The sequence below is a fragment of the Pipistrellus kuhlii genome, unplaced genomic scaffold (genome assembly GCF_014108245.1).
Source record: "Pipistrellus kuhlii isolate mPipKuh1 unplaced genomic scaffold, mPipKuh1.p scaffold_m20_p_4, whole genome shotgun sequence".
Classification (NCBI taxonomy): Eukaryota; Metazoa; Chordata; class Mammalia; order Chiroptera; family Vespertilionidae; genus Pipistrellus; species Pipistrellus kuhlii.
In genome coordinates, this window is record NW_023425540.1 from 2,664,513 (window position 1) to 2,687,679 (window position 23,167).

Consider the following 23,167-nt stretch of genomic DNA (forward strand, 5'->3'; position numbering starts at 1 on the left):
AAGTCAGCGCCGCCCGCCGAGGAGCTGAGCTGCCGGCCGACTCCTCAGCCCTTGGCCACCACGTCTCCCTGAAACCAGCTCGCGGTGAAGGCTTCCTTCTCCTCATTCAAAGCCAAGTCTCAGTCCCCGCAGCCTGAGCGCCAGGCCCTGCCCTCCGAGCGCCGGGCACGGTTATATTTGTAAGATTTTCATGGTTCGGACGCTGAAGAGCATGTGTTCCTTCCACCTAAATCACGTCTGTGTTCAAAAACAGACAGCACAAGTTAAAATTTATCAAAACAATGCCATCCTGGGGAACGCGCCTGCATTCGATTTATAATCCCCACGGCAACGCTAAATCAGAGCAACAGCGCTCAGTGCACCAGCATGGACCCGCCTGTCCCACAGCCCAGGGCCCGCCTGCCACTGGAGTGACCGGTCCAGGTCAGCCTTCAATCAGAGGAGCCTGTAACCAGGCGAGAGATGCAAATCAAAACGACAATGCGGTACCACCTCACACCTGTCAGAACGGCTAGCATCAACAAATCAGCAAGCGACAAGTGCTGGCGCGGATGCCGAGAAAAAGGAACCCTCGTGCACTGCTGGTGGGAATGCAGACTGGTGCAGCCACTGTGGAGAACAGTATGGAGTTTCCTCAAAAAACTGAAAATGGAACTCCCATTTGACCCAGTGACCCCACTCCTAGGAATATATCCTAAGAAACCAGAAACACCCATCAGAAAGGAAATATGCACCCCTATGTTCATAGCAGCACAATTTATAATAGCTAGGATTTGGAAACAGCCTAGGTGCCCGTCAGCAAATGACTGGATCAGAAGACTATGGTACATCTACACAATGGAATACTATGCTGCCATAAAAAAGAAGGAATTCTTACCATTTGCAGCAACCTGGATGGAACTGGAGAGCATTATGCTAAGCGAAATAAGCCAGTCAGTGAAAGAAAAATACCACATGATCTCACTCATTTGTAGATAATAAAGAACATTATAAACTGATGAACAAAAAGATAGGTTCAGAGACAGTAAAGCATCAAACAGGCTGTCAAATTACGTGGGGAGGGTAGGGAGATGTGCCATGTCTTCTGGAACATTCTGGTCATTTCACGATCAAAGCGGGGTTCAAATTGATTATTTGTTGTCAGTAGCAATTAGCATTAACGGTTTCACCTGGTTCGAGAAGCTCATAATACACCACACCTTCCTGATCCCACCAAATGCAGAACATTGTCTTCTTTCCGAAGCAATTTGGCCTTGCAGTCAATGTTGATGGTTAACCTGGATCAAACCATGATTTTGTGCATTTGGGATTCTCAAAATAAAGCCACTTTTCATCACCAGTCACAATTCAATGCAAAAAAAAAAAAAAAAAAAAAGTTTATTTCGTGCCACTTTTCAGTTTGCCATTTATCTTTCGTTCAGTCGATGTGGCACCCATTTTCCTTTAAAATCTTTCCCATTGCCTGTAAATGATCAGAAATCGTTTGCTGAGCAACATTTAATCTTTCTGCAAGTTGTTTTTTAGTTTGACACGCATCTTCATCCAATAATGCTTGTGATTGTTGGTCTTCCAACTTTTTCAGTTGACCTGGACGTTTCTTTCACATAGAAATCATCACTTTTAAAATGTTTTAACCAGTGTTCACAAGTATCTTGAGATGGAGCATGTTCACCATAAGCTTCCCGAAGTATACGATAACTTTCAGCAGCACTTTTCAAAATAAAGCAATGAATTAAAACTTCCTGCAAATGCTCTTTTTTTGGCACGAAATTTGACATTTTTAAGCGTAAAGATATCTAGGATGTTAACACCTTCAGGAAATTTGACATATGAAGTTTTGAAGCTTGTTGTCAATGCGACCAAATAGCATACATATCAAATCACATCTATATCAACATATGTGTAACTCCATTTAGTGGGGGGAAAAATCCACATTATTAACGGGTACCCCTGGTAGGCAGTACTCAATGCAGGTGGCCAACTTCCGGCTGGCCCAGACAATCAAAGCTCATGACATCTGACCAGAAAGGACCAGGAAGCCAGGTTCAAGTTTCAACCGGCCCCTCGGGTAGCTGTGGCCTGAAGGCTCCCTTCCCCGGAAGGCCAGAGGGTCAAACAGCCGGGCAGGACCCCTGGGTGACAACAGAGCCTCCCGCGAAGGACTCCACAGGAAAACTTACTCAGATCTGCGCAGCCCCCACAACCCCACCTGTTCCACTCGTGCAACTAGGAAGCGGCTCCAGACGGTGGTGGGTCCGAGGCCCAGTGCACCCATCGGGTCATGTTCTTGCCTGAGTGCCCTGGCCCACAGCTCAGCCGATAACACATGGCAATGATCTTAATTTTCTCCACTGACAAGGCTACGTAATAAAAGGAATACGAGCTATGAAACCACTCTTCATCTGTAGACGCTTCTCTCCCAGCGAAGAATTTAAATGCCTCTTGAACGCTTGAAGCGTTGACCTAGAATTAGCTTCTCGGCGTTATGTAAATATGGGAAAGTTCCATAATTCGATTTAGATAGGCATGCACGAGAATTACCTGATTTTTAATTCCTATCACTACCGGTTCAAAGGATTCATGCATATGTCATATAGTGGGTTTGAGACCCCCGTCAACCATCTAAGCTCAGATGCGCCATAGCGTGTCATCCAAAGGCAGAGCATGTGCCCACGGCGCATCCACCACCTGCAGTGACGTGGGTGCCTCACGTGACACACTCCCATCTACGTCCCAAAGGCTCTGCCTCCCGGGAAGCCCCCCGCGACACCTGCTCACTCGCCAGGGGTCTGGAGGTTCGTGGCTACGCCCAGAGATCGGGTACAGAAGCGGGCCCTGGGCTCATCACGCCACCGAGTGTGCTTCCCGTGGTCCAGAGGCTGCGGGCAGGCGAGGCCGCCTCGCACAGCCCTGTCCGTGTGTGTGCGGACGGCGAGCCCAGCTGCCCCTGCATTTCAAACAAAACACACATGCACCAACATGTGTCCCCTCTTCCCTGGAAACACCCCGCTCCGGTGTCTTCCTCTGAAGCGGATGCAGGGACAGCTCACTGTGCTCCAACTCTAGTGAAGGGACAGAGAGTTTAGATCTGAAAGGATCAGCTCCTGGTCAGCTGTCCTGCCCGGACGTGGAAGAGGACAGCACTGGGGCGGGGCAGGGGGGAGGGGGGAGGCAGCCGCCTCGCACTCCCAGGAAGAAGCCCCTGGCTGGCCTGGAAGGCACGAGGCGGCTTCCGGAAAGAAGCCAAGTCCTCAAAGCCATGGCCAATCTACCACTGAACGTCGAGTTGGATAAACTAGCAAACCCATGCTGAGTTACGCCCATCTGAGCCGGCTGCGCCATCGTTAGCAAAGGCTGGCATCGGGCCTCAGATATTGAGACACAGCCCTTGTGTGGCTGGTTCTCCAGCCCAGGGATTGGGAGCAGAACATTCCAGAAACCCTGGCCGGCTTATCCCTGTCCTCTAATCAACCACCAGTTACAATACTAAGCCCAATGCAGGGCAGTGATTAGGATCATGGAACCTGCTTTTCTGGAGAAGGAACTGACTAGTCCAGAGCCGTGGTCGGCAAACTGCGGCTCTTTGGCCCTTGAGTGTGGCTCTTCCACAGAATACCATGGCCTGGGTGAAGAAATGGTGTTAGAAGTTTAAGTTTAAAAAATGTGGCTCTCCAAAGAAACTTCAATCGCTGTGCTGTTGATATTTGGCTCTGCTGACTAATGAGTTTGCCGACCACTGGTCCAGAGCAACTGCCAGGTGGGGGACCACGGAGGCAGCGGAGAGTGACATGTCCTGACCTTCACCAGAAATGCAGCGAAACACAGGACCCTGGCTGCTCGGCAGGCACCCCACCTGCCAAGCCCCCCTCCCACGCCCGCTTCTGGGGAGGGAACCGGGGGGTTGAGAGAGACTCCAAGCTGCAGCCTCCAAAGGAGCTCCACTGTGAAAACATCTAACCAGGACAGCCGAGGGAGCCCTGGCTTTCACTCCCGACACGGGGTCCCCTGCTGCCCGTCAGCCCTATGCTGTCCCAGGCTCTCCTGGGCCCACGCCATCCAGCAGAGGCGGACACCGCTGCTTTCCGAGGGCCACACTCAGGCCCCTTACTCTGATGCTCTGACGGGAGTTGGAAAGAAAGGGGATCTATAAATACGTAGAAGTACCTCATGCTAACCGACTGCGCCCCTGGGGCTCCTAAATACATAAAGCGTTGGTGTTCCCTTACTGTGATTCTCAACCCAGCATTCTCCCAGCCCGCACTGTCCATGGTAGCCCAACACTCTTAAGTCTTTATGGGTTTTTAACCAGGACGACACGCCTGTGGTGACTCTGGTTTCCTACACCCGTCCAAGACGCCCGCATCTCTCTTCCCCATGTGGCGGTGACGAAGGCTGCTGACCCAGGCACTAGGATTGGCCTTTTCCAAAAGAAAAAAGAAAAACACAAGCCCCAGGAGAAATCATCGAGACGGGAACCTCTCCTTTCCGTACTGACTTAGGGAGGGGAGCCGTGACTTCCCTTCAGAGCCAGAGGACAGACGTGGCACGCACTGTGATTCGCCTGCCGTCCTCGCTCAGGCTGAGGCTGAAGGAAAGGTGAGCACATCAGGCTGCCATCGGGGCCGTGCTCCCGTCACTCCGTGAACTCGGAGAACCGACCAGCCCACCGTCATCGAGGCCAGGAAACTCCCAGCGGCCCCTCTGGGACCCGGTGCGCATGTCTCTGCTTAAACAGCCTTTCAATGCGTATTGGAAGTGTCTAAATGCATGTCCTTGATAATTAGTACATTTTAATCCAAACTGTGGAGTAATGCCTGCTTTTCTAATGCTAACTAAGGAATATAACTATTAGAGACATCCTTTCTTAAAATTTCTCTCTATCATAACCAATAGATACAAGATAGGGGGCAGGGGAGGGGGGAATGAAGGCATATGCGGGGGGGGGGGGTGTAGGCATGGCTGGGGGGGAAAAAGGAGACATATGTACTACTCTTTGTGACCCTTCAAACAATAAATTAAATAATTAATTAAATAATTAATTAAATTTCTCTTTGGTAGAATTCCACAAATAACAGTATAAGGTTAACATTACTCTCAATGTACCATCTACGATACAGCATTTTAATGGAAAAAGTGATGTGTGGGGCGTTTATCTTGGTTGCTATTACCATTTGTGGGGTTTGCTAAGTAAGAATAACAGCTCAGATCGCACTGATGATAATACAGGAACACAGAGTTATGTTGTGTCCCTTTTCCAGTAGAAGGTAGAGAGTACTTTTACATGGAGAGAGGAAAAACGAATTTGCAAAGTAAAGATACACAAAGTGATGTTAGTCAAAGATCAGCTCCCGCTGAGATTAGCAACGTTACCTGCCGGCACCGTAACCCACGTTCTAACGGGAAAGTCAAGAATAAGGTTTGAGCAAATAACATAGCGAGGCCACGCGTCACCCCCCTCAATCCTCTCTGACTCCCAATAAGGACACGGGACATGGTGTCTTCATTCTAACTGGTGCCCAACAAATATTTGTGAAATGAATGAGTAAGAAATGAATGACACGAGACGATAAAACAGATCCTCCATCTCCTGGGAATTCAGTGCCCTGCTCGCTTTTAAATTTAATTAATCCTCACCGTCCTTGCGAGATGGCCAGAGGGGAAATGTGTTTGCGTTGCATCTGGAAACGGAGGGACTCTGTGAGAGGGACAGACATCTCCTGCAAGGAAATGGAGCTGCAGCGAGGGTCCCGGCTCTCAGACCGGGTCCTAGGGGAGCCCCCCAGCCTCAGCCAGGACCCCTCCTCCTCTGCCTCGCCAGGGTCTGTCCCTGGGGCTGCGTTTGGCCAGTGAGCTCATTAGCCAAGAGCCACATTTCAACAGCACAAGATTGACATTTCTTTGGAGAGCCACATTTTTTAAACTTAAACTTCTTCTAACGCCACTTCTTCACCCGGGCCATGGTGATTTGTGGAAGAGCCACACTCAAGGGGCCAAAGAGCCGCCTGTGGCTCGAGAACTGCAGTTTGCTGACCACAGCTCTGGACCATCCCATGGCTCTTTACAGTCCCTTCCAGTCCCTCTCCCCCCCCAACCCACCACGTCTTGTCTGGAGGAAGCCTCTACCTTGCCTGGCCTGAACACACACATACACACACACACACACACACCCCCCCACACCACACACACACACATCACACACACACACACACACACACACACACACACACATTTCACACCACACACACACACACACCACATCACACAAACACACACACACACCCCACACCACATCACACAAACACACACACACACCACATCACACACATGCGCGTACACGTACACACACATCACACCACACACATATCACACACACACATACACACACATGCGCGCATACACATCACACACACATTACACAACACACATCACATCACACACACACCTCACACTCAGACATACACACACACATCACACACACATACACACACATGCGCGCATACACATCACACACACACATTACACAACACACATCACATCACACACATCACACACACACACACACATTACACAACACACATCACATCACACACACCTCACACTCAGACATACACACACACATCACACACACACATACACACACATGCGCGCATACACATCACACACACACATTACACAACACACATCACATCACACACATCACACACACACACACACACACGTCTCCGACCACGGCTCCAGGATGAGCTCGGGGAGCAGAAGGAAGCGGTCACACGGGCGCAGGAGAGATCACGGGAGCGCAGGCGGCTAACGCTCGGAGAGAGCCCCGTGGCCCGCGTTCAGCTCCGCGGAGGCACAGCTCAGCGGCCTCACGGCCCAGAGGACGCTCTTTATGAATCGGAAGTCTGACCCCACATCTGTGTGACCTGGTTCTGGACGTTTAAAACAGCAGAAGGCCTCCAGGCTTCCCCGTGTGCGGGAGCGATCAGAGAGCCTCCAGCCACCGGCCGCCGTGTTTGACTGAAGTCACCTGACATTTAAAACGCCGAACAGCAGCCAGGTGGGGACCACACCACGCAGCACTCCTTCCTTCCTCTCCAGGAGGCAGAATGCATGTGAATACATGAACTGAACGTGTTACGTGTCTACACATAAACCAGACGACTTCACTCAAACTTGGTAAAGCAAATCGTTTGCTTTCGTGTTCTTGGTAGAACACCTTGCCGTTCATAGGCAAACCCAACAGATGACGTGCGAGCAAAGGAAGTGGCCTCAGACGGCAGCCACCTCCCTCCCCCCCTTTGACACGCTGAGCTGTGCCCGGCTCCGATCTCAGGGAAGAAGTTGTACCGATCGTGGGGAAAACAAGCTTCTAATGGCATCGCTATGATCGAACAGCAAACATCCAACCATCCATGCTGCCACCTGCCAGGATGACACTGGGCGCCACAGGCCGCGTTCACACTCCCAGCAGCCAAGCGCCGAGTCAGAGGATGTGGGGTGACAACCAGAGAGCCGAGCTCAGAGGAAACAGAGCCCACACAGTAAGTTTAAACCGTAAAAAACATCGCCCAGCCAGTGCCCTCAGTGGTTAGAGCGTCAGCCCTCGGACTGAAGGGTCTCGGGTTCGATTCCGGTCAAGGGCACGTACCTCGGCTGCAGGCTCGATCCCTGGCCGCTGTTGGGGTGTGTGCGGGAGACAACCAAAGGCTGTGTCTCTCTCACTTCCATGTTTCTCTCTCTCTCTTCCCCCCACTCCCTTCCACTCTCTCTAAAAATCAATGGAAAGGTATCCTCAGGTGAGGACGAACACACACACACACACACACACACACACACACACACAATGCCGCCAGGCCACGTCCTCAGGTTCCCTGGGGACAGAACGAAGTCTGCGCCACCTTAAACGGGACCCCATCACGCGCGGCTATCCGGCCGCCAGTGGCCTCCCATTGGAAAAGGAGAACGGGTGCGGGGAGACAGACGGGAAGCGGGGTTCAGGTCAGAAGAAAGCTCCTGTTTTCTGACTCAGGTCTCCAAAGTACACAGCAGTCCCCTTGTATCTGTATTTTCGTTAGCAGAGGCCCATCGCGGTGTGAAAACATGAAACGGAAAACCCTAGAAACAAGCAGCCCACCGGCTTCCCGCGGCGCTGTGCAGAGCGGGTGAGGGACGTGGCTGTCCTCCCGTCCAGCGGGCTGAGCCCTGTGCCCGCCGCCTCTCCGCCCCCTCCCCCTCCTCACTCCCAGCCAGGCCCGTGACCAGGCCAGCGCCCGGCACCTCGGCGTCTGCGCTCAGAGCGGCCCAGAGCCCAGGAGGAGTGACCTCGGCCATTCAGGCCGCCCCCCGGGGACCACGCCGGCTGCCTCAGTGAGAGGCGGGTAATCTCCACCTCAGCGGGATGCGGAGGCTCCGGGTTCTGGGTGAGAACCAGTCTCCCGGGAGCCCATTGCTGCCTGCTGTGGCCTCAGGAAGGCAGGCAGGGACTCCACGGCAGCCTGGGCTCGGCCAGCCCCGGGCTCTGGATGGCAGCCCAGCAGACGGGGAGCCACTGCTGTCCCTCAGGGTGAACCCCGAGCCACACACAGGAGGGCGCTGACACTGACTCCTCTCCCCTCAAAAAAGTTTTCCAGGGCAACTCAGTTCTCAATGCTTCCCCCATCTTTCTTTCTAACACACACACACACACACACACACACACAGGGCATGTGTGTGTGTGTGTGTGTGTGTGTGTTAGAGAGAAAGAAAGAAAGAAAGAAAGAAAGAAAGAAAGAAAGAAAGAAAGAAAGAAAGAAAACTTTAGTTTCTTAATGTCTGCATCTATCATTTAAAATGTAATATTTGTATGTTTCAAGGAGGCGTAAAATTTATTGTTTCAATTTTTGTAGGTTTATGCATGTAAATATGTGAGCAAGAGAGAAATTTCTCCAACATGTTTGTGTTTAAGCTCAGTATTCAGACACAGAAATATGTGAGGGTACCAACTCCTACCGGTTTTATTTGAAAAGAGCAATGACATTAAGCTTCGTGTTTCTGGAATAGGCATAGACTTTTTGTAATAGTTCTTAGTATTTCTGGAAATATAAAATACCTTTTTAGTATCATTTTATAATCTACATTTAAATAAAACTAATAGATTCCTTATTTAAGATTGCAATTTTCTCCTATGGAATTAGCTACATTTTAAAACCATGATGTAAGTCACCAAGGTGCCTCAGTTGCAGGTTCGATACCTGGCCCGGCCGAGGCAGGTGTGGGAGGCAATCAATCCATGTGTCCCTCTCACGTGGATGTTTCTCTCTCTCCCTCACTCCCTCCCTCACTTCCCCTCTCTCTAAAGATCTATGGGGGAAATATCCTCAGGGAAGGACTTAAACAATAAATAAAAAAACTCCTAAACAATAAATAAAAAGCTCCCTCAGTAGATTCCTCTCTTGGTCGCTGGGAGGAGAATGCTTTCACAAGATGGATTCTCTGAATGCACTTCCTCAGAGAAACAGAACGTTCTGGAAAGCCCAGGTTCCCTCACCGTGAACCTCTCCAGGAGCCTCTCCCCCACAGCTCCCGGGACCCGGGGACAGAATCCCCGAGGACACGGTGACCACACGGATCACGATCTTTCGCTCACACTCCTCTGGGAGGCCGACTGGGAATCCTGTGCCGGGGGGGGGGGGGGGGGGGCTGCTAACGCCGTGGCTTGGAGGAGGAAGCATGGCTGAGAGCCCTTATCATGAATGGATGGGCCCTAACCGGTGTGGCTCAGTGGATAGAGCGTCGGCCTGCAGACTGAAGGGTCCCAGGTTCGATTCCGGTCAAGGGCATGGACCTTGGTTGCGGGCACATCCTCAGTATCTTGGTATGCAGGAGGCAGCTGATCAATGTTTCTCTCTCATTGATGTTTCTAGCTCTCTATCCCTCTCCCTTCCTCTCTGTAAAAAAAAAAAATCAATAAAATATATATTTTTATAGTTCACGCTGACACAGAAAAGGCAGAAAAGCCAGCCCCGAGCGTGGTTTACCTAAGACTTCCCTGGACACAGCCGGTCAGGTACCCACCGCCTCATTAAGCCGTCTGGGGAATGCTATTCCATAAAGCAGGAAACACAGTCCTGCCGCTGAGAAATACTCAGAAACATCCACTGTGTTCTAGGCATCCTCTCTTTTATTTTTTAAATATTTTTATTGATTTCAGAGAGGAAGAGAGAGAAATATCAATGATGAAAAGAGTCATTGATCTGCTGCCCCCCGCACACCTCACTCTGGGGATCGAGCCTGCAGCCCAGGCCTGTGCCCTGACCGGGACTCAAACTGTGACCCCTGGGTTCACATGTCGGCGCCGGCCGGGCCTTATTCTCTCCCTTACACCGCTCTGGCGGGCGTCCTGTTTTTGTCTGGGTTTCCAGTTGTGTCTGAACTTCCCTTCTTGGCTGTGGACGCCTGACACGGGGACAGCAGCTGTACCGGTCTCTGGCTGGGGTCTGGAATTCAGACACTGAAACCTGCTCCCGGTGACTATTGGATAACAATCTGTACTTGTTTTTTAATCAAATGCCTACGGCCCTTCCGAGGCAGCAAAAGACCCCACGCCTCTCAGGCCACAAGGAGGCGATGGCACTGCCGCTGGCGGACGGAGCCCGCCCTGGGGCCCGCTCCTCTCTGCCCCCTCATACCTTCTGGCCAGGGAACGGATCGGCCCGCCCAGAGGCTGCAGCGAGGCTCCCTCTTAAACTTAACACTGACGGACGCGTCACCTCCATTACCTACTCCCAGAAGGAGCCGGCCTAGGATGTCACTGGTGCGCAAATCAGCGAGCCTGCAGGTTTACTGTTCTTCTCTAACGGGCTGAGAATTCTCTATTTATAAGCTCCTCCCCACTCCCCCCACCCTCCACAGATTCACCGCCTTCTCGCCTCACCTGTCCTCTTCACCCTCTCCCTCCACCCACTCCCGGAGCATCAGCCCTGATGTATTTTCAGAGATGCCACTCTTGACCAAAGGCAAGCGTACATGGACTGGTCTTTGTGATCACAAACCCTGGATCTTGATACCCAAGCGCACTGGCCGACAGAGATGTCACCCGTCAGTGAACCTGGAACGGCTGTGTGTGCCCACGGCACCGGATTACACACACCGGCGTTCAGTGCAGAACGGAGGAGGTCAGTGAGCAAGGAGTGGGAAGCTGGTGTCTGGGAGCTTGAAAAACACCAGGGAGGGTGGGAAGGTGGCTCCCCGCGGCCAAGAGGAGGGTTAAATCTGATGTGGAGACAACGATGGCTGAGCCCGAAGGCTCCCGAGCAGATAAGTGCTGAGGTTAAATCCATGCGTAAAGAGCTCAGGCACAGCCGAAGCCGGTGTGGCTCAGTGGATAGAGCATCGGCCTGCAGACTGAAAGGTCCCAGGTTCGATTCCGGTCAAGGGCATGGACCTTGGTTGCAGGCACATCCCCAGTAGGGGGTGTGCAAGAGGCAGCTGATCGATGTTTCTCTCTCATCTATGTTTCTAACTCTCTATCCCTCTCCCTTTCTCTCTGTAAAAAAATCTATAAAATATTTTTTTTAAAAAAGAGCTCAGTCACAAATGCACTGACAGGAAAGAAGCTGTTTGTCAAGAACCGAAAGACGCTGAGTTACAAAGCGACTGACGGATGCCATGGGAACCTGGGGAGGGACGAGGATGCTGGGGAGGGTTCCCACAGGAGCCGCCGGGCTCTGGAAGAGCCAGGAACACAGGGGCCCGTGACCCCCGTGCCTGGCCCAGGGACGTGGCACTGGCCAGGGAAAGGCGGGGAGAGACGCTGCCTGTGAAGAGAGAGCGATGGTGGCTGTCATGTGGTGAGCGCACGGTCCGCACAGAGACCCTCCATGATGTCGCAATAAAGCTGAACGACAGGCATCATCAGCAAAGGCCTTGTTTCCAGATCTTCCTCAGATGCACAGAAGAGGGAGCTTCAGAAACTTAGAGAATAAATAAGAGAAAGAGATGCTGGCAACAACACGACTAACATGTCATACGGAGCCCGTGGCAGCTCCCCTAGAGCGAGATTTATCTCCGGCACAGGGTACCCCAAAGCAAGGCCGGGCAGAGAGCTACACAACGTGGTTAGGAGAGAGGGCGTGTCTCTGTGTGTTTCTGTGTGAACACTGCGGAGGGAGGACGGGGATTTAAACAGACGGGCCCGGCACTGGCACAGGGCTGCCCGGCCCATGCACAGCACTCCAGCTACCGATGCCAGACTGGGCTCAGGCCTCCGCCTGCCAACCGGCAGGCTCCAGTCCTGCCCGGGCGCTCATCTGCCATCCCAGCCACGCCAGTTCAGCCTCTGCCCCTTACCCTCTGCCCCTTACCCTCTGCCCCTTAATCTTAACGGCAGCCACTCCCCCCTGGTCCTGGTGCCATACTGAAACTGCCCCGCCTCTGTCCCCGTCTACGAGATGTACAACAGCTGACAAATGCCTGCTCCCTCTTTCTGCAAACGCAGGATGCCACGCAGGCAGAGAGGACGGCAGAGAGCATGCCCAACGCTCAGACACGACTGGCTGTGGTCTCCTCACCCAGGAAACAAACGGGTTTCAATGTGCTGTTCACACAGGAGCCTCTGGGCCATGCAGGAGGCAGCCAGTCCGTGATCCCTCCATCATCACTGATTCTCTCCCCCTCCCCCTGCCTCTCTGGATTAATAAAAACGTATTTTAAAAAGCACAGAAGCCTCCATAAGGCTACACTTATGCTGCATGTGGTGGTTATTTTGGGCCAGTGGTTTTAAGACTCGTTTAACAGTGAAACGTTTAAAAAAAAAAAAAAAAAAAAAAAACAGAAATAAGAAGTTTCACGCAGTCCGGGAAGAGGTGGGCGGCTGCGCTGGAGAAAGGGGTGCGAGCCCCCCTCGCTGCCCAGCGTCCCCGCAGCCCTCACCCCCAGCTTTCCGGGTGGGTCCTAGGCTCCGCGCTGCGTTACAACGTCACCGTTCCAGACAGCCACCGAGTGACCGCGTCCTGGTGGGCAGGCCGCTGCCAGGAGGAACCGGCCCCGTTTAGTTCCTCCGTGGTCGATCTCTCCGTCCTGAGCCTAAGGGCACCCATGGCTGCAGCGAGCGGCCTCGTCCAGATTCCAGAGCGGGCGCGCTCCTTCCACAGCGGCACCCAGGGCCGCCCCCCCAAACCCCCACCCAGGGGTCTCTCCTACGAAATCAGGAGGGAACAAATGCACTTGGCAACCAAGGACATTCCTTCCCTCCAGGGCCCCCAGGAGCAAGAACTTACACGCTGGGGAGTCCAGGCGGATCAGCCTTCCCCCCAAAATCTTCTTGATCACCAGAGTGCCCGCTTTTTAAACCTGAGTCTGAACTCCCCCTGTGCCACAGCTCCCTAAACGAGGCCCGTGGCCCCGAGGCAGGGCTGGTGCCCGCTGGGCGGTCTGTCACTGAGGCCCTCCCCCCACCCCTGGCCGGGCACCCAGGCAGAGCCCCCCTCAGCAGCCAGCGGGGACCCCTTCAGCCTCTGTGCACCCGGAGGAGACACGGGCTCACGGGTAGGGGCTGGGGAGCTGCAGGGCCCAGGACAGGCCCCCCTCATCCCCCCATTCCCCCACCACCACCGCCCAGAGGCTCCCCAGTCCAGGCCCGGTGGCAGATCTCAGAAAGCCCTGCACGGAGCCAGGAGAGGCTCCTCCAGGGAGGTCCGGGCGGTGCAGGCGCCCAGGCCTCAGCGGGAGGGGAGCGGGCGCAGGGCGCCGATGGCTATGCCAGGCAGCGCGGGCAGAGGCCGGAGGGGGAGGGCACCCCTCCGTCAGTCTGCTCGTCCGAAACGCGAGGGATGGAGAGCGGTCCATGCTCCCCAACACCTGGTGGACAGAAGCTCCTACAAGGGGTGCGCTTCCAAGACTGACCCCCGCAGGCTGTCTTTTCCCACTGCCAGGGGGCGCCCTGCAGCAAGGCCCGTGTGTAAAGGTCAGCCATTTCTCATAGCAACGTGAGACAAGACGGCTTATGCGGAGCCCCACCCCTGGGCTGGAAAAACTCCCCGTTTAAAAAGCATTTCCTTATTCTCGTGGCCCGTCTGAAAAAGAGACCTGGGCATAGTCTTGGGTGAAAAGCAGCGAGGGCTCAGAGGAACAGGACACAGCCTGCGGACACACCCATCTCCTACCCACTCAGACAGACAGAGATTCTGAAAGGAGAGACTCTGATGTATTAATAGAAGGTGGAGAAGTCACCTTCTTTGTTTCTCCAGCTTCCTAAATCTTTTCCCAGTAACAACTACGATGTGTGTGTTTACAAAACCTCCGTGCTGACCAGGCCCTCCGCGGGGGCGGGGGGAGCCGGGCCGGGGTCCCCTGCCCTCCTGTCTGTGTGCGGCACAGCCCGAGACCCAGGCCAGAGGCCCATCCCTCCCAGCTGTCCCCGCCCACGGGATCCCTCTGATTTCCTGCGTCACTTACTGCACGTCTGGCCACAAGTGACAGGAAGGGCCAGAACCCCTGACTCTGTGGTCTCCGTGCCCATGACAAGGGACCCAGCACGAGGCAGGCGATCCCAGCGGGAGGGGCACGGGGAAGAACCTTTGTGTAAACTCACCATGGTGTGCCGCTGAGGCCCTGGGCTGGGGTCCTGGCACAGCCCTTAAATCGGGAGGCGGCCCCGGGGGGGGGGGGGGGGGTTCGGGGGGACCCTGGGGCAGGCCCCGACCCCTGGCAGCCGTGGGGTTCGTCCGAGGGGAGACCAGGAGCCAGAGGGGCTACAGGGCCAGGCCTAAAGGGGTTCGTCTGGCCGAGCACAGACAAGTTCTCAGGCAGAGGCAGACGGCACCACCAACCCAGTTCATCACACTGAACACTTCCTTCCTCACTGCTTCTTCTTCAAAAGACCCTAGCGCCATGGTCCGCAGACCGCGGCTCGCGAGCCACATGCGGCTCTTGGGCCCCTTGAGTGTGGCTCTTCCACAAAACACCACGGCCTGGGCGAGTCTATGTTGAAGTGGCGTTAGAAGAAGTTTGAGTTTAAAAACTTTGGATCTCCAAAGAAATTTCAATCGTCGTCCTGTTGATACTTGGCTGTGTCGACTGAGTTTGTCAACCATTGCCTTAAAGTAGGGGTGTCGAACTCAATCAGAGAAGGGGCCAAAATCTAAAATCCAGCCTAAATCGCGGGCCGAATGGTTTACTGAACAGTCATAAACTGTCATTGTGATGGAAACGCAGCGGAGTGCAGTGATGACAGCGCGGTGCGGGCCACATTGCAAGGCCTGGCGGGACGGATTTGGCCCGCGGGCCTTGTGTTTGACACATGTGCCTTAAAGTAACCCTCAGGAACTCTCACTCAGGTAACCCTCGGCAAGTGCTCCATGCTCTGAGCCTGAGCACATGCGTGTACAGAAAGCACATGTCTGGGGCGGGACAGAGCAGGTGTACAAGGCAGCTCTGTCACTAACACAATCCCCCTGAGCCTCAGTGTGCACGCCCCAGGTGAGAAGAGCAACACATCAGACTCCCGATTAGAGAAACGTCCATGGACTCGGTCTTCCTGACCGTCTGCCCCGCCCACACCCTCACCTGCAGTCAGAGTAACCGACATGAGCGGGCACCGAGTCCCTCGGCTGACTCCAAAACCAAGGCGGATGGACCAGGCCACCTCCTGGCATTTCTCTTAACCCACAGAAACACGCCAAAAAAAAGCACGCGTGAAAAAAACGCTCAGTGGTACTGTTTTTGAGTGGGAACATGGAATATCTCTTTGAACGAAGGAGAACTCGCACGGGGAGGGTGTCTGAAAGGAAATGGGATTTTAAGTTTTGTCTACATGCAACTTGAACTGGAAACTATTCCTGAGTGTGTCCTCAGTGTTTTAGATGACATGACGGTTACACATGATTAAAGACAATCATGTCCTGTCTTTCCATAACATTCCCTGAATGGTGGAGTAAGTTTAATTTACCCCAAACGACTCTATCAATTGGATGTTTCAGGCTGATAAGCACATTCAATCACAAGACAGCAAGGCTGTTTTCACTTTAAAAGCTCCATCGACACGTCGCAACGAGAAATACCTGGTACGGATCAGGTTCTAATGTAGCCAGAACAACGTATCTTCTTATACTTTTCTTTTCAGGGGGAGAAACAAGGTCTCCTCTGCTCCTGGCACGAACCCCCAAAGGCCCTGGCACGAAAGGGGCTCCTGCGACCCCTCAGAGCCAGCGGGGCGGAGGCTGCTCTGCAGAACCACGGTGGGAAGACCACGCCACCAGCCGTGGCCCGGGACTTACACCAGGGGCGCACGCAAACCCTGTGCCGGCCGGGATTGCCCAGCCAGAAACCCCCTGCTCCTCCCAGAACAGGCAGGGCCCGGCTCCCGCCAGCGAGAAGGAGGCTGATGCCATCTCCGCTCTCAATGATCCTCCCGCCCCGCCGGGCCCGGGAGGTGCTCGGCGTGTCCCCGTTTCCTGGACACCGGGGCTGGCGTTTGCTGATAAAGACTCTTTCTGCAGGACCTACTCACAGGCGGGGTGTTTGTTTGTTTGTTTGTTTGTTTTAATATATTTTTATTGATTTCAGAGAGGAAGGGAGAGGGAGAGAGAGAAACATCAATGATGAAAGAGAATCATGGATCGGCTGCCTCCTATACGCCCCCCACTGGGGATCGAGCCTGCAACCCAGGCATGTGCCCTTGACCGGAATCGAACCCGGGACCCATGAGTTCACAGGTCGACGCTCTATCCACTGAGCCACACCGGCTAGGGCTCCTCACAGGTCTTAAAGAGATTAAGTGGGTGTATTAAGCACACCCTCCTCTCGTTGTACAGAGGAGTAAACTGAGGCCAAAAGAACCCAGGCATCTCATTGAAAATAATAAAGCAAATACTGTCAGCAATAAAAAATATATTATAAATAACAGTAATAATAATAATAATAAAGCCAGTGCGTTGAGAAGCTGGCCCGGGGCTGTACCCGCAGACCGCTCGAGCTGGTTCGGACCTGCTCGCTGGGGCTGTCTCCGTGCCGGGCACCAGGCCTCCTCGGGCCACGTGCTGTGCGGACACCGTGTTACTCGGTGTGGACGGAAGGAGACCCTCGGGGCCTGAGGAGGCGCAGGTGTCCGTTAGCATTTTTCATCAACGGAGTAGCTTTTTAATTAAGGCAGGTGCATCGTGCTTACAGACAATGCTACTGCACACTGACAGGCTACAGCGGAGTGTGCTCACAGCCTTTGTGCAGGAAAACCAAAACACTCCTGCCGTTCGCCTTATTGCGACATTCGCTTCGTTGTTGGTGGTTTGGAGCCAAACCCGCACTGTCTCAGAGGTGTGCCTGTGTTCTCACTGTGAGAACAATGCAGGGAGCCCCGGCTCAGTGGAGAGAGCGTCAAACTGCAGACTGAGGGGCCCCGGGTTCCATTCAGGTCAAGGGCAAGGGCATATGCCCGGTTTGGGGCTAGATCCCCGGGGAGTGGGCGGGGAGGGGGTGCAGGAGGCAGCCGGTCAATGATTCTCTCTCATCATTGATGTTTCTCTCTCGCTCTCCCTCCCTCTCTGAAATCAATAAAAACGTATTTTAAAAAAATATCCTGGAAAACATTAGTCACACACCAACACCAATGTCCCCTGGGTCGTAAGGGTAGGAGCAGTGCTAATTTGGTTGAATCTCCTCTCATTTATTCCTTTCAGTCACAACTACAGAGATGATGGTGAATGAAGACCCACTGTGATTTTTATCCTCTCCCACTATGACATGTCATATTTTCAACTAGCAAATCGAATCAGTACTCGGGATGCTGAACACAATATACAGATGTTGTATTACAGAAGCGCACACCTGAAACCTGTATAATTTATTAACCAATGTCACCTCAATAAATTCAATTTAAAAGTGGGGGGAAAGGCCACACAAAAAATACAATAAAAAGAAAAACACAATCCAGAGGCTTCAAGGAACCGCCGACGGGTGACCCCGTCACCGTGTGAACGAAAGCTCCTCTGCGATGCAGACTGCCACACGGACCCGCGCGCCTCAAAGACCACGTTCAGGCCGCGCCTCCGAAACCCCCGCACAGGAGAGAGCCCCCTCGCCAAGGTGCACCCACACACGCTCCCGGTGGCTAAGGGACGCTGTGGGCCGTGACCAGAGGCCACTGAGTGCTACGGCCTCAGAGCAGGGCGAGATCTGGGACCGCTGTCCCCCCGGCCACAGCTCTGGGAGCCACCGTGTCCCCGCGGGGCTGGCCGCCCGGGAGGAAAGCCCGGCCTCACACGTGCAGACAGCCAGGCCCGTCCCCAGCCGCCTCCGTCCTGCCTGCCTCCTCCGCACAGAGCTGGAGGCTGGCAGGTCCACGCCGGGTTCCCCTGCGTGCACGTGCCCTTCCTCCCCGAGAAAGCAGCGGTGCCACAACGCTCCAGCCACACATCACCTCCAAATGCCGTCCTCCGAGCCAGTGTGGAGACCAGGCCACCCTCCTGCACACACACACACACACACGGACACGGGAACATGGAGCAGCAAGCCACACGCCAGGAAAATCACGGCTGGGGCACCCAGGCCCCGGGTGCCATCTCCCTCCTGGCACCCACTTCGCCTCCCGCGGGCTGCATCACCCACACACCCCTGCGCCTCCCGGGCTGGCATCTCACGTCTGCCTCCCCTTGGCCACCGGCCCCCGGACCCGGGCTTGGGATGAGGCTGAAGGGCAGCAAGAGAAGGATAAGGAAGGAAACCTCCCAGCCACGGAACGGCGAGAACAAAGGACGCGCGGGCATGTGGGCAGGACGGGAAGCCACGCAGACGCTCAGGTACCTTCTGGGGCCGCCGAGGTAGGTGAAGGTGAAGGTGGAGTCCGAGTACCTGAAATCTGAACACAGGCCCGTTAGGAGCCGCGGAGGGGGTGAGGGGGAGGTGGGGGAGGATGGGGGGACAGGGGTGAAGGGGGGAGAAGGTGGGGATGGGGTGGCCCCGGGTTGGGGGTGGGATCCCCGGTGGTGGAGCCACAGGCCCACCCCCACCCCCGCCCCGGGAGGCTGGACGCCGCGGGGACCCGGACGCCGGAGGGATGCCCCCACCCCCCGCAACAAGTGCGGTGCCATGGCAACGCGGGCACCGGGAGCGCCGGGCCGGCGGCCGGAAGCGCCCTCGCCACCCCGGAGGCTCCGGAGCCGAAGGCGGTCCCTCCCCCGGGACCGCGCCGGGCGGACTGCGGGGCCCGGTCAATCGGGGCGCGCACGGGGGACCCACACACAGCGGAGACCCCCCGCCCCGCCCGAGCCCCGGTCCGGCCCCGGAGCGGCGGGCGGCCCGGCCCTGGGGAGGGGGCGGCAGGCACCCTCCCGCGCCCCCTCCCGCCGCGGCTGCCGAGCGGGCCCGGAGCGGGGACGGGGGCGCGGGGCGCGGGGCGGAGATCGGGGGCAGGAGCCGGGGACAGGGGCGCGGGGCGGGGATCGGGGCCGCTCACCCGCGAACAGGCCGTCCCGCTCGGCCCGGGAGCGCTGCAGGACCACGTCGATGTCCTTCTGGATGCGCTCCTGCCGCGAACACATCCCCATGGATCCGCCGAGAGCGCCCCGCCCGCGCCGCCGCCGCCGCCGCCGCTCAAAGCGAAAGGCCGCGGCCGGGCGGGGAGGGGCCGGCGCTCCAGCTGTGCCGCCGCCGCCGCCGCCGCCGCCCGGGCCGGTCCGCCCTCCGGCCGCCCCTCCCTCCGCCCCGGAGCGCCCGGCCGGGAGCGGGGAGCCAGCAGCCGGGCCCGGCCTGGGCGCCCCCGCCCCGCGCCCCCGGTCTCCGCCCCGCGCCCGCCGCGCACACCCCGCCGCAGCGCCGCCCCCTCCGCGGGCACCGGGCACCGGGCTGCGGGCTGCGGGCACCGGCCTCCGGGCACCCGGCTCGGCGGGGAGGGGAGGGGAGGGAAGGCGCCCTGGGGCTCCCCCGCCCCCACTTTCCTGAATGCCCCTCCACTCTCAGAAGGAACAGTGAGTCAGACGGAAAACCCACACCGGAGTGGCCGGGAGGGGGCGGGGAGGTGGGAGGAATAAAGGAAAACCCTTTAAAATCGGAAATAAATAACTAGAAGGAACAAGTCCCTCCTTGTGTCAGGCGCGATGGAAAAGCCCCAAGTCACTCCAGGCGCCTCGTCCTGGCCTTTCCGGCCCCAGCTTTCTCTCCCGGTGGGAATACTGGGGTGCCCTCAGGAGGCGAGGGCCCCGCTGATGGACCCCCCATGTCCTCCCTCCCAGCATTGGTCCATAAAGACGTGGCTGACTCAACCGCCCGGGCCAGGGCGCCCACGGGGGTCTCTCCCCGCTTGTTCTAAAGGCGCCCCCGTCCCCCCGGCCACTGCCAGGGCCGCCCCCCACGCCTGGTCCAGTCACGAAGGAGCCGGGCTCCCAGCCTCCGGGGCTGGTGCAGGAAGTGGGGGGCCTGGTGCTGCCAGAGGCCCAGCAAGGCCCATGAACCTCCCCCTTTGACGCTGGCTCCCCTGGGCAGCCCGTCTCCTCAGTTCTGCATTCCCAGAGCCTGGTGCAGGGTGCGGGGCACAGGAGGGACTCCGGGTTCGGGCTGGCGGCAGGAGCAGCTGTGCCCGGCAGCCTCTGGTCTGTATGGGCACCCCGTTCCCACCAGCTTCCCCGCAGGCTGAGCACCGAGTGGCCCAGCAGGGCTCAGACTCGGACTGGCAGCGTGATGCTGAGGGGAATTAGGAGCCACTGTCCTCCCTGACGGATTGCAGGATTCTGGGGAGACACACGCCACGCGAGACAATGCGCCCCAATGCCTCCATCTCCTCCACAGAAAGGGAGACAGGACATTGCAGGCTGCACAGCCCCGAGGCAGCCCTGCGTGGGGACGGCCCTGCAGGGGCCGCGGCAGCCCTGGGCCTGCAGGCTCTGACCTGGGACCACACAGCGGCTCTCAGCCTCTGCTGCAGCACTTCCGGCCCAGGGCAGGGCAGGGCCAAGGACTGACTTCCTCCTTCCATCTTGTGCTCTGACTTCCCCAGACGGCGTCACACCTGTCCAGCCACCAGGGTTTACCTCCCGCCGCCTCTGCACCAGACCTGGGCTCTCAGAGCAGAGCCTCCCGCCGGCTCCGGGCCCTCCCACAGCGCGGGGCTCCTGTGCCGAGGCCCCTTGCTCCTCGTGAGTCGCGCTGCCTTTGACTTTCCCCAGCTTCCCGGGCTGGCCTGTTTCTGTGCCACAAAGCCAGCTCGCTCTGCGGGTGCCCCTCAGGTGTGATGTATGTAAGTATTTTTAAATGTTAAGGGAGAAGATAAAATACAAATAAAAAAGGAAACCCAGCTTCCCCTCTAGTACCCATTTCTGCAAGATACGCTTCTCCAGCAAAAACTGCACCAGGTTCTCGTGCTCCGTGCTGGGCCCTGATGGCGTGATTCTCTCTCCAATTCCGCCCAGGCCCGGGGTCCCCCTGGCCGGTCACAGCTCAGACTCTGGTGAAGCACTGAGATTATTTGTGCTCTTATGGAAGGCTGCAGGCACCTTTGAGAGGAGGAGGGTACATCCTTGCCTCTAGAGTCATGGGTATGCATGCACGCGTGCGCGCGCGCGCGCACACACACACACACACACACACACACACGGACACACACAGTAGGTGTTAGGCCCTGGGTATGGTTGCTGAAGCATAAAGCCCATCCCTCCCAGGGAGAGCTCGGTGGCGTGTATGAGGACAGCTGGTCTGTGCAGGACAGCTGAGCGCAGTGAAAGGCCTCCAGTTTGGAGAACGGGACCCCACGCCAAGCGGGAGGACTGTCAGAGGACAGCTGGCACCCCTCACCTGTGCTGGTGGCCTCTGCAGACGGACAGGGGCTGGCGATGGGCCTGGAGCGCGGGTGGGGGTCCACCCGCACGTCCCCACACTGCGGAGAGCTGTCCGACACACCCCCAGTGCCCAAACCCGGGGGTCGGCAAACTCATCAGTCCACAGAGCCAAGTATCAGCAGGACAACGATGGAAATTTCTTTGGAGAGCCACATTTTTTAAACTTAAGCTTCTTCTAACATTGCTTCTTCAACATAGACTCGCCCAGGCCGTGATGTTTTGTGGAAGAGCCACACTCAAGGGGCCAAAGAGCCGCATGTGGCTCGCCAGCCGCGGTTTGCCGACCACAGCCCTAACCCATGGCCTCGGCGCCCTGTAGGCTGGCTGCTCTGGCTCTCCACAGCGCACACAGAGGGAACTGAGCACGAGGGATCCATGAGCTCGTCTCGGTCTCCCCTCTCCGGACTGCCGGCAGGTGCACTGCCGGCCCAGGCCGGGAAGTAACTGTCCCCCAGCCTCAGCGGGGACGGGAGTGGTGGCCAGTGCAGCCGCCGGAGCGCAGGCAGGGAGGAGGGGAGAGGGCCCCAGGGGCCCGCCAGTGCCCTCCCCTGGGCCGGCCTGCTGTCCCACACACGTCCCCGGGGTCAGAGAGAAGGGATGGGAAGCAGGAAGCCCGGGTGCGATCGGCAGCAAAAGGCTGTGGGAGGGCCCAGCGGCCTCCGGGGGCTGCGGAGACATCACGGGGCAGCTGGCCTCTCTGGCAGCTCAGAGTGAAAGGGGGGGCGGCTGGCCTGGGAAGAGCTCACCCGGGGAAGGAAGTGGGGTTTGAGCGAGCCGGACGGAAAGCCGCGGGGAGGAAGGGGCTGGAGAGCTCGAGCTCGTTCCCATCACAGGTGAAGAGAGCTCCCTGCAAGGCTGCTCCGACAGACGGAGCCGGGAGCCGGGCAACTAAACGCCCGCTGAGCCCGGCGGCGCCTGCAAACGGCTGAGCCTGCGCGGCCCTCTCCGTGCGGAGCCGCTGGCACTTCTGCTCCCGGAGAAGCGAGTCCTGCAGGAGGGCCTGACCTCCTCGATGGGTCCAGCAGCCAAGGTGTGAGCAAACCAGAGTCCGCCCGAACAACCTCGGCAAAACGGAGGGGACTTTCAGGTGGTCTGAGGTGAACGTGTTCCGATTTGGTCCCAACCTGAGGCCGTGGTGAGATTGCACGGCCTTTCCCAGCCTCATGGCGCTGCCCTGAGACGAGCCGCGGTGTGAAACCGGACCGGCTGTCTCCGCCCAGGCCTCTTTCATCCAGCCCCGGTCTCCCCTTACACCCTAATCCCACCCGCCTCCGCCCCGCTGGCGGAGATGCCCGCCTTCCCAGGCAGGCACACATCCCTCCCGCGTGCTCTCACAGTAAGTCTGCTTTGTGTTGGATAGCTCTGGT

The 23,167-nt window shown here is 56.8% G+C and overlaps 1 protein-coding gene across 6 annotated transcripts in view; it reads right to left on the reverse strand.

Moving 5' to 3' along the window:
• Positions 1-19,616, reverse strand: part of PARP8 (poly(ADP-ribose) polymerase family member 8) — a 95,872-nt gene extending 76,256 nt beyond the window's left edge. For 2 of the 6 annotated variants that reach the window (XR_004982996.2, XM_045571264.1), the window contains exons 1-2: positions 19,427-19,616; positions 18,775-18,829 (exon numbers count right to left, since the gene is read on the reverse strand). Coding sequence is in view for 5 of the 6 variants with exons in the window: in XM_045571264.1 (XP_045427220.1) it covers positions 18,775-18,829; positions 19,427-19,517 (146 nt within the window). In the remaining variant the exon portion in view is untranslated. The remainder of the gene's footprint in view (positions 1-18,774; positions 18,830-19,426) is intronic. The other 4 variants (XM_045571262.1, XM_045571263.1, XM_045571261.1 and 1 more) reach the window with 3 other exon arrangements.
• Positions 19,617-23,167: the final 3,551 nt, after the last annotated feature.